The 11,993-nt window shown below is 32.8% G+C and overlaps 1 protein-coding gene across 1 annotated transcript; it reads left to right on the forward strand.

Moving 5' to 3' along the window:
* Positions 1 to 5,437: 5,437 nt before the first annotated feature.
* Positions 5,438 to 11,993, forward strand: LOC112006089 (F-box/LRR-repeat protein 13). The gene is made up of 3 exons (XM_024038388.2): positions 5,438 to 6,262; positions 6,382 to 6,525; positions 11,832 to 11,993. Exons 1-3 carry the CDS (start codon positions 5,438 to 5,440, stop codon positions 11,991 to 11,993), a joined length of 1,131 nt encoding a protein of 376 aa, XP_023894156.2.

Below are 11,993 nucleotides of genomic sequence, written 5' to 3' on the forward strand. Positions count from 1 at the left end.
AAAAAAAAAAAAAAAAAAAGGCCAAAATAATAAAATCTTAATTTCATGATCTGATGCGTTTCTCTACTTTCCAACTTTACAGGTCCAAACTCCACCAAACCCAATAGTTTCCCATTTTTCAACTTTTATAACATTTGACAGAAGAAGGGGAAGAAAAAGAAGAGAATGAAAGCAGTGGATCAGGGACAGAACCATGTGTAAGTAGAGGGGGCTGCGGCCCCCCAAAATTTTTTAAAATATTAAATAATAGGTATATATTTAAGATTTTAGAAAATAAGTTAATGAAAAATTATATTTGTCCCTCTCAAAAAAATTATATTTGCCCCCCTTGACTTCAAATCCTAATTCCGTCTTTGCAGTGGATGATCTTATTGAGGGGAAAAGAAACATAAAAAAAATAAAAAAATTTGAAAACATAGGAGAGAGTTACAGCGGCACTATGAGAGAAAACAAGATCAAAAAAAGAAGGAGACGAAGGAATGTCATAGAAAAGATAAGAATGAAGAGAATTAAGAAAGGGAAAGAATTAAAAAGAAAAAGAAAAAGTGGCGTTGTAGAAGAGGAGATGATAGTCACGTGGGAGAGTCGAGTTTTGCTACTTAAGCAACTTTTAAGCAAGAAGACAACTTCTTGGAAGGTGCACGTAAAATACCCAAAAAATAAAAAAAAATAAAAAATAAAATTTTCATTTATTTATTTCATCTTTCACTTGGGTTTTGGTTTCCAACTATCCCCCAGTAGTGTTATTAGAATATTTGTGTTACGTGACTCTATCAGTTAGATCTACACAGTTTCCTTTTAAATTGGTATGGGCATATAATATACTACAAAGGCTAGAGTAATGCTTAGACGTGTATACTGTATAGATAATAGATTTTTGTACATTGCTGATTCATTAATCACAATTAAAAAAAAAAATGATAATTTAAAGATTTATTTATTCAGTTAGTTTTTTAGGCCTAAATTTATTATGTTCTTGATATCAATTAATTACTTTCTATAAAATTTTTTTGGCAAAAATACAAAACTGACCCTCTAACTTTCACATTCTTTTCATTTCAGTCCTCTAACTTTCAGTTTTGTCAATTCAGTCCTCTAACTTTCAATTTTTGTCAATTCAAGGTTTCGTTACTACTGCCATTAAACCCACTAAAACAACGCCATTTTGCATATGGTTTTTTTTTTTTTTTTTTATTCGGAATTAAAAGAAAAATCTTAAAAAAAAAAAAAAAAGAGAGAGAGAGAAGAAGAAGAAGAAGAAAACATTAAGGGGAACGACAACCATTCCCCTTCCCTTGGATCAAAACAAAAACAAGAATTCAACTCTGCCATGATTTCAAACAAACATAGCACCCACATGAACCGAAGAAGAAAAAAGCATTCATCAGCAACACCCACATGATCAGCCACACCTACAAAAAGAAAAAGCTAATAACGGCCACACAAACCCACCTCCATCACAATCCAAGCCTCAAACCACAATCACACCGATACAGACATCCAAATCTGAACACATCAACATACAAATCCCTAGATCGGCAATCCAAAACCGTAGTCCACACCCATCAGAGAATCACATGCCAAAGAAACCCATCAATGACTATAAGAACCCAAAAAAACCCACAGCTCTTCTATTCTCAATAACTCATAAAAACCCATAAATTACAACTTATTTATTCCGAAAATCACAACCAAATAAACCAAACAAAACCCATAGATAACAGAAAACCCAGGCCTAATTTTCGAAATATAGCCATGAGAAATTTGTGAGATCGAAGAAGAGAAAGCACCTGTGTTTGCTGTGTCTAGATTTTTCTTTTAATTCCGAATTAAAAAAAAAAAATCACATGCAAAACGGCATCGTTTTAGTGGGTTTAACGGCAGAAGTAACGACAGCAGTAATGAAGCCTTGAATTGATAAAAATTGAAAGTTAGAAGACTGAATTGACAAAATTAAAAGTTAGAGGACTGAAATGAAAAAAGGTGAAAATTAGAGGGCTAGTTTTGCATTTTTGCCAAAAAATTTCCAATTAACTATGAATATATATTTAAAATATTAAGTCATTTTTTTATGTCCTTTTATTTTCTCTTAGTTATAGTGTTATTTATTACCTATTTATGATTACATTTAAAAAAAAAATGATTTTAATGGATAGATATAGCCATCTACCCATCTTCTCACAAGCATTTCATGCATCTGTGCTACGTTGTTAACTATTTTTCTTTTTAAAGGCTTAATAGTAACCATTTTTTTTTTTTTGAAAGGCCTTAATAGTAACCATTTAAACTCAAAATAATGTTTTTTTTTTTTTTTTTTTGTCCTTCCAAACTCATTCAGTAAACGAGTTAAACGACTAGTAGAATAATGAAACGTTGCGTTTTCTAGCCTCCATTACAAGCTTATAATTCTAAGTGACACAGTGCATTTTACTAAAATGATAACTCCACAAAAAAAAAAAAAAAAGGCATATACATAAAATATTTTTTTGATATTTTAATACTTTAATTTTTTTCAAAATTTTTTTTTCACACCCTGACTTAACCCTTGCACACGCACCCTTATTACAAGTATTTTTTACTCTAAGAGTAAAGAGTTAAGTGTTTGTGAATTGTAAGTGTAATTCTTTTTTATAAATTTATATTATATGTGTAAGAGTGTGTTTAATATTGATTATGTACATTACTTTTTGTTATAATATTATTTGTGTAAATTATGATGTGTGTGGATGTTTACAATATTGCAAAGTTGTGATTTACAACTATGTTTTATGTTGGCTTTATTCCATGACAAAAAGTGTTGTAATTGCATTAATTTAGTTCCTTGTATTTTGTGGGATTTTATTATATTGGATGTAGTATTAAGTTGGTGAAGAATTGAGAATGAAATGAAGAATCAATGCAATTTCGCGACTAGTATGCAAGAATCTCGTACGAAGGATCTCCACAAAAAGGGCACATAAGAAACACATGCTGGAAGCTGAAAAGTCATGCCAAGCTATCATTTTCACTAGTGTCTCATGGGTAAGGCATTCCCGTGAAATACTCGCAAAACGTTTTGCTTGGAAGATTTTTAAGAGTGACTTTCTTACCCTTTACCCATACTATATATACCCTTATTACCTACAAAAATATTAAGGAGTCCATTTAGAGAGAAAAACCCTAGATAGGTTTTCTACAACACACACACACCCATCTTTTAGAGAGAGAGCTTCTCGTCCTTAATGAGAAATCATTTTAGTCTCTTCTCCTTCCCTCTCCAATTGTCATATATTGAGAGAAGATTTGTACCCAAACATAACCCACACCTTTTCAAAGTGTAGAGAGTGTTTTAGAGCTTGGAAAGTTTTGAGGATTTGCCAAAAGAAGCCGATGAGGCTTGGTGGATGAAATCAAGCATATTGCGGGATCTGGGAAGCTTGAAAAGACATGACTCCAAGAAATCCATTAGTAGTAGGAGTTTGGAGGGCTCAAGTACATTGGGTAAACTAGGCTTGGAGGGTCTTTTATTATTCGTGTACTCCAATTTTATTATCTAGTGAATCGATTTACTGCTTGGAAGGCCACAAAGAGGTTTTTTCATTGAGTTCTTCGGTTTCCTCTTCGATAACATGTCTTGGTGTTATCTTGTGGTTGCATGTCTCTTCCCTTACTCTTGTGCTTTAGTTTTATTGTTTGTTGTTCATGTTTATGCACTAGAGCAGTATCGGTTCATTGTGCACATTTACTCTTGTTTCCGCACTTTGATTAAGTAAGAGTAAAAGCAATCTAGCCGTAATTTTATTGGAGGTCGATCTAAACAAGCTCTTATGTATTCACACAAATCCAAGCTTTCAAATATAAATATAATATAACTTTATATAATTTAATAATTAGGAAATATAGAGGGTTTATTTTTTTACATATGTGTGTATTGTTATCATATTATTATAATAACTTTTTGTTATAAAGTTGATAAATTCAAGAGAAAAATTGTAAAGTTAGTGATTGTTCAAGCAATTGATTGGTTAAATAGATATATAGTGTATGATTTTATGTATAAATGAGTGTGATTGTGTGCGTCAATAATTAATACGAAGCCAATAAGTTGAGATTAGTAATTTAGTCTAAAATATTTTTATATAAAAAAAAAAGTCAAATAGATAATAACAACGGTATAAAGATAAAAATGTCAGACAAAGTTAACAAAATAAAATAGTCATGGGCTCATAGCTACCTACATTGGCAATAAAGACTCATAATAAACTATCATGTAACATTCAAAATTTGAAAACTTGTAAAATAAAATTGTAAAACTTCACATATTATTATTATTTTTTTCTGTCAATAACTCGATATATTCAAATTCTCTTTTGATGAAAATTTTGTAATGACCCCATAAACAAAATTCTTGAAGCTGCCACTGTACGGTGCATATCACTCACACAGCTAAATACGACACCGTTTGCATCTTCATTAGCCTTCATCAGTATCTTCTTCTACCTGCTGCTGCAACTTCTGCTCTTCAAAGATGTTGCAATGTTGTGTTAAAAATCAAGCACTGCATTTCTCTAGAAATTTCTAAAGTTTCTCTCAATCTATTTCTCTTCAGAATTCTATACAAGAGATTTTTATAGAGACCTCAACAGCTTAAACTTCAGCCACAATTTGACTATTGTTCTAGAAGTTGTTTTGGACAAGAAATAATATTAACTAGAATCTAGAAACCTATAGAACCAAAACTATTTAGTCAAAGGAAGACTCAAGTGGATTGGTAGAAGAAAAAAATTATTTATTGATAGTAAAAAAATATGGGCTAGAAACATCAAAGTTGGTGACTTAACCGACTTGGACCAGCATATATAAACACGAAGTAGTGGTGTGTACGTGTCACAAGCACCGCTAATAAATCTCTAAATTCGTTTTAAAAAAAATAAACTCCTATTAATGATTTTATTTTAGATTTACTTTGATGAATCTGGATTCAGATGAACTGTTTTTGCGTTGATGAATTTTAAAAAATAAAAATAAATTGATGAGGAATTTTTTTTTTTTTTGAGAGAAAAATTGAGGAGAAGATGTGATGAGACGATGTTTAGTATTCTAACGCGGATAGGAGTAATATTTTTTATCTTTGGAAAGATTGATATAGAATCTTAACCATTTATTTTTAAAAGAATCGTGAAAATTTAAAGAACTCCAAAGTACACTCCGAAACTGAATCTGAATCCTAAAATAAGTTGGTTAGGCTGCATATAAAAGTGACTATAAATCATTGTCGCTCGTTTACATCTTCCTCCAATCTTAACAAAACCTCGTACTCTCTCTGATGGCAAAATCAAAGTCAAAATCGAAACGCCATAAACTTTCTCCGGAAAATAATAATAAAAACGACAGGATCAGTGATCTACCGGAATGTCTTCTCATCCACATCCTTTCTTTCCTTCCAACCCAAACAGCAATGGCCACTAGTATTTTGTCGAAGAGATGGAAGCATGTTTGGACACACGTCCCAATACTTGGCATCGAAAGTGAAAATCTTGACTCCGTTCAAAGTGTTTTCGATCAACACAAAGCATCGTACCTCCACTGTTGTTCCCTCACATACAAATTCTGTAGTTGCTGTTATAGACTTGTTCAGAGATGGATAAACAACCTCGCTTCGCGTAAAGTCGAGCAACTAAATCTCGAGATGCATGCTGATGGTTACAAAAGTTACAAAAGTTATTTGGAGTTGCCTCATCGAGTTTTCTCTTGCAGTACATTAGTTTTTCTGAGTTTAAGCGGAGTCAGGATTGATCCTCCTTCATCGTTTCAACTGCCATGCCTAAAGAAACTTGATCTGTACCAAGTTTTTTACGAATCTGACCCTTTTGTTAGATTTCTCTCTGGTTGCCCTGTTCTTGAAGATTTGTCATTTGATAGAGATTTTTCTGATAGTATTTCCATTTATAAAATCTGTGTACCCACTCTCAAACGTTTAAGTATACTTCATCATGAAATTCATTTTGATGATTATGCCGATATGGGGGGATTAGATGATTCTGAAGTTCATTACGTAGTGGAGATCAACGCCCCAGCTCTTGAGTACTTTGCGTTTGAAGGTCATTTGAGCGACTTCGTTTTCCTTGAAAAACTAGACAACTTAGTTTGGGCAAAGGTTAACATTTGTACATTTGAACCTCAAGGCCATGAGGAGGAGGACTGTTATGTAGATAGGGTATTCAAACTTCTTGCAGCACTCTATAATGTCAAATTCCTATCGTTTTTTACTGGTCACTCAGAGGTGAGGTCATAAATTAAAGGCTCAATAGTCAGTTATAGTCTCACTCCACTCTCATTAAATTTATAGCCATTTTCTAATACAAGCTTTGATGTTGGTGTGATTATAATTTTTTCATGCAGTGTCTCAGCAATGGTTCTACTTATCCTTCCCAATTCCAAAATTTGCTCAGATTGGACTTTAAGGCGAATACGTGGAACTGGCATGTGCTGCAAGACTTGATAAAAAATTCTCCTAATCTAGAAGTTCTTGATGTTACTAATACGGTTAGTTTACTTGATGTGATGTATTTTTAGCTGTTCTTCAGTAAAACTTACACTAATGAACTGCTATGTATGTTGTCATCAGAGTACCGGTTCCCTTTTAGGCTGGAAGTAGTCACCAAATGATCCTCTTTTTATATCATCGCACCTCACAACGTTTTATCTTCGCAAAGTTAAAGGATTGGAACATGAAATGGAATTTGTAAAATATATTCTAAAGGCGGCAGGAGTCTTGAAGTCAGCAAAAATTAGAGTTGGAAATATTAAGCTAAAGGAAATTGTTCGTGAGAAACTATCAAAGATCCCAAGGCGCTCAATGACATGTCTTCTTACAGTTAAATGAGGTATACTTCTTTGACTAGTACCTAACAAATTTATAACAGACACTCTTTGCATGGCTGCAGAGTTACATAACTCTTTTCTAGTTATTAAGTTTTTATTTATTTATTTATTTATTTTATTTATTTATTTTTTTCATGTTTTCCCCCTTCTAAATTATCCATCCAAAGTACCTTGTGATAAAAATTGTTTCTTGGCTTTCTAATAATCGATGTACAAAACATCCATTCGACAATCATAAGATAAGTATAGTTGATTTTTTAATCAGGCTACAGCTTTGATAAAGAAATGCTCATGAATAAACTTTTGAATCCTATTTACATGCTTCACTTTTATATTTTGGTTCACTCAATTTTTGTTTGATTGTACAATTTAAATGGTAAAATAATTGAATGTCTCAGCCACATTTGTAACCTCAGAAATTATATTTTGGAAGAAAGCCTTAGAACCTTTGAAATACTTTTATTTTTTATTATTATAAAAATTTACTTTTAATCTATCTTCACAAATTTATGTATTCTCACAAATAACTCTTTGGTGTAACTGGTGCAAACTTCTTCACTCTAGTGACATGACTGTCCATTATTTAACATGAGCCACATGACTATGTGCCAACCTCACCCACTTCCCCTTTTGTCTTCCTTTTTAGGAAGTTGTTTTTCTCTTTTTCATTATGTATTTTAGTTGTATAGACAGTAAGAAACCCTATGTACCACAATAGGGGTTAGATATAGTATAATGCACTTCTTGATGTAGACCAAATGTTCTGCCTTATTATTGGTTGTATTCATCAAGTATAGCAAGTCCTTTGTTTACTTTTGAACTTCTTCAATCTTGGAGGAAAAGTTCTTGGTGATCCATGTTTAGTTTATGAATTTGTGCATCTTAAATGAGTTTGGATTTTAATAAGGAACTTCTAGAGCCAGAAAAATGAGGTATGTGAAATGTTTTTGCTATTGTGATAAGGTTAGATGCATGATGCAGAACCTATAAGGTCACCCATTGCAACTGAAACAGGGAATTCAAATCATGTCAATATGTATATTCTAACGTGGAACCATAATGGAGAGGTTTCCTATTCATCTTACTCCTATACTTCATATTTTTTTTTTATAACTTTGATTAATGCTTTTGGTATTGTTCTCTTCATCTTTTGTCCTCCTTTTGCGCTGTGGACAACTTGTAATATTACTCACTTTCCTACAACTACAGGAAAAATAAAAATTTGTGATTTTTTTGGATCAGGATGTACCATATGCACCTGCACTAATGCTTCTCTCTGTTTCCACTTCTTCTTTCTTAGTTTTTTAGGTGATTCTCCTGTATACTCATTCATTGTGTACTCAAGTTTCTTCTTATTTCAGTAAATTTTATTACTCACCTCAAAGAAGATGGCTTGCATATTGCATTGATTGGTTTTACTTTCCTTTGCTGTGCAACCGAATAATTTGGATCAAGATATACTTGTATGCTTAAAGTTTCTTCTCTAGGACGTTTTATGATCAAGATCTTACAATTGATTACAACATATCCACTCAAAGTGATTTTGATCAAAATTGTAAATTTAATATCACATTAGAAAAATACTACAATCTTGAAACAATTTATGAAAATAACATAGATCTTAAAATTGAATCTTCAAGTGACGATTTCAAGTTGAAATTGTGAGTTGAAGATGTAAATTTAAGCATAGTTGCCAATTCACAGGTGGTATGAGGCCTCCACCTATAGTCATGAGGACCCAATTGAGGCTGTTTACACACCTATATCTTAAGTTAGTTTGGATTTTGTTGAGAAAGCTTCTAGATCCAAGAAATTAAAATGGTTATGACACAAACTGTGTCCATCTTTACTGATAATCAAGATTTCATTTCTTTTTCTTCACCCTGCAGGACTTGTGTTCCCAAGAGTTGCTTTTTCTTTGATTGCCATGTTGTAAGGAGTGAGAAAAAGAATTTGGAGTGTTCCACAACTATGTTATGCTTGATTAAATCATAGGATTTAAACAATGAACTATTCTATCATTATTTGGTTATTGAATGTTGATGAGCATGTTGACTCTTTTCTCGCTTTCCTTGATATTGTTCACTAATTAAAGTTTTTATGATTTTCCATTTCTGGAAAGATGAATTCTCTCACTCTTGGATTGAAAATTAGTTGCCTCTATGTATAAAACAAAAGAGGTTTGGTTGCCTTTTTCTGGTTTCACTTTTTCCAATTGCAGAAGTAGCCTTGATGATGCTAGGAGTATTTGAAATACGAACTTTCAGGTTAATTTCCACTGAAATGTGCTTGCTCCTCAGTCATTTTCAATATTTGAAAAGAACTACAATTTCAAATGGTGCTTCTATAATTCTGCCTATTGAACTAATGTTCTAGTTTAATAAATAAAAGTAAAATCTGACAGAAAGCTAAATCTAAAAACCTCAAGAGTGATTAATGTTACGCCAAGTGGTAGCTAACTATGAAGAAGTTCTAATTTCTAAAATAGCTTAGTTATTGAACCTAACTAACCTCACGATAATTAATACCTCTTCACCATATCTTTTACTTATTCCCAGTTATACCAGGTGTCCATCAACTCCTCATTATTCCTATACAATCACAGAAAACTATTCAACCCCAATTACATCTTTCTAGATATCTTCATAATCTTTCCAAGTTCATAACATTGACAATTTAGTTCTGGATAGCGTCCCCACCTCGAACAATCAATAACATTGGCAATGGAAATTTTTTTGAGTTGGGGTCATAATGGGGAATAAGCAGCAAGGGAGGGGCAAGGCTTGTTGGGTCTAAGAAAATTGTTGCTGGTGCATGATGAAGTAGGCATTGGAAGATTAACCAAGGGATCAAATAGTTGGGGTGTGTGTAAAATTATGTAAAACAGTTTGTGTAATAAACACTACTCTATATCTAACTCATTTGACCCCTCTTTACACACCAAAATTTTCCATATGCAACTGTGATAAAACACTACTGACATATTTGTTGGGTCATAAATTAGTCTTACGTGAATTAAGTTATCTAACCACTAATAACTAATCCTACAGAAGAAACTGGTGCTGATGTTCGTGCTGAAAGATGATCTCAACGTGACTAAAAGTTATGAATCTGTAAAAGAAAAAAGAATTAAGGTTGGAACCTCTTCCTTAAAGTAAAACTTTGTTGTGCTGGAATTTGCTTAAGACAAACCTTTTATTTTTAAGGTACCTTGGAGAAACATAACATAGTTTACCAGACTTGTCTCCTTTTATGGCTTAGGAACAAACCCTCATCGAAAGAGTAGTTTGGATAAATATGTCCATTCATTTGTTGTAGGAACTTTTCCCTACCATATATCCCAAAGCTAAGCTGTTAAGAAGTGTGAGAACAATGTGTGTATATATATATATATATAGATATATCAAGCAATCACTACCACAAACAGAAACAAATCAGGAATAAGGCTTTTCTAGGTCATGCGATATTAGTGGTTCAATAGTGGTCTGGAGATATATAGAAGGTGACTATAATAAAATGCTTCTACCTGTGGACTATATTATCAGGTCGTGGATCAAATTTAAGTAAATTCTGCATTTCACCTGGGTTAATCAAGATTTATATAATTATATACTAAGGGCATGCAAATGACAGTGACAGCTATAATCCTGCTCCCAGAGTGATGGAAGGAGCACCTTCTTCAAGTAATTATGATTGTGGATTTGCATCCTAACTTATGGCAAGTGGTTTAGCCTGTTCGCTTCTATTTTTTCTTCCTCATTTTCAGATGTGGTTCTGTGTGGAGTACAAAACTATACAGTTTAAGTTTGTTAAGTCAGTGGATGTGGAAGTGCACAAAGCACAAAGTCCCAGCCAAACCAACCGCAGTCAACTGTATATATCCGGCCAGACTTCTGTTTCACTTTCACCCACAACTTTGATCCTTTACACATCAGGTTTAGCTAGTTGTGGTCAGAGAGATCTCTTTGACAGCCTGTGGACATAGGCTAGAAGCCGAATCACTTAAACTATGTCTTCCTTGTGTGTAATTGTTTTTATTTTTTTATTTTTTTTTTTTATTTGCATTTTCCATAAACCTATTAGTATTAGATACATTCACAACAAATAGGCATCAAAACCTTTTCTATCTGAACAAAGGTCCTTCCTCAAAAATCAGTCCAAGTGATTTTTGAACTACATAATCCTTCTATCTAGCCGCCATGACTAGAAAAAATTACCTAACCACCCAATATTATCCTCAAAAAATTTCAAACTCCATTTTCCTTTTTCCTCATATGTGGGGGCAGTCTTCTCTCGTAATTGAATTTTTGGAACTGGACAAGCTTGTTTTGGCTTGAATTTATCATCATTAGAATTCTTATTATAATTATCTTCAGCATTGCTATTACAAAGCCATTTTGTAGGAATTGAGCTACCAGTTGCATATCCAAGTTTCAGTTGCAGCAATCTGTTATGAACTGAGAAATTAAAAAGATAACTTAGTCGATTCGAGGTGACTAGCCTCCTGAACTTGAGAGGGATAATAGAGTTTTTGGTTTAATTTCTGCTTGCTTCATTCATAATTCCTACGTACATAAATACTAGTGAAGAGATAATCCTCATCACCACAAATTCCTAAAACATAGGACCCAACTCCCATTTGAATTGAATTACAAATATTAATCCTAATCCTAATCCTAATTTATTGCAGAAATTCTCATCGTAATCTATTGCAGAAGCTTATTTGAATTCAACTTGAAAACCATCATCCTTATCTTCTTATATTGTTATCCACATGCATGCAATCTCCTTTTGGGTGTTGTTTGAACCCATAGCACAATCTGGATGGTTACCAAAAAATGTTTCTAACTTAATCAATTAGTATTTTAATTATACTCTGAAGCTATTACAAAATTTTATATAGGCTGGTGCTAACATCTTGTCAAATTGATAACTTCACAATGCCACATCAATTTTCTGCTCTACAGAATCTGATGAAAGCTAAGCAATTGTACAACAAGAACAAGAGGTTGAAGCTTGAATTACTAATGCTTAGTGTTACGTTGAATCATCATAAGCTGATAAACCATTTCTTTCCTGCAGATATAAAACTTTGCAAGGAAGGCCATGAAACTAGAGACTTCTCTTGA

This window comes from Quercus suber, unplaced genomic scaffold (genome assembly GCF_002906115.3).
Source record: "Quercus suber isolate HL8 unplaced genomic scaffold, Cork oak 2.0 scaffold_449, whole genome shotgun sequence".
NCBI lineage: Eukaryota > Viridiplantae > Streptophyta > Magnoliopsida > Fagales > Fagaceae > Quercus > Quercus suber.

Bases quoted from the DNA above. Each gene is read 5' to 3' on its own strand.
- LOC112006089 (XM_024038388.2), top strand. From the start codon at position 5,438: ATGGCCACTAGTATTTTGTCGAAGAGATGGAAGCATGTTTGGACACAC. The intron at 6,263-6,381 runs GTGAGGTCATAA...TTTTTCATGCAG, and splicing joins TTTTTACTGGTCACTCAGAG to TGTCTCAGCAATGGTTCTAC. The intron at 6,526-11,831 runs GTTAGTTTACTT...TCTGCTCTACAG, and splicing joins TTCTTGATGTTACTAATACG to AATCTGATGAAAGCTAAGCA.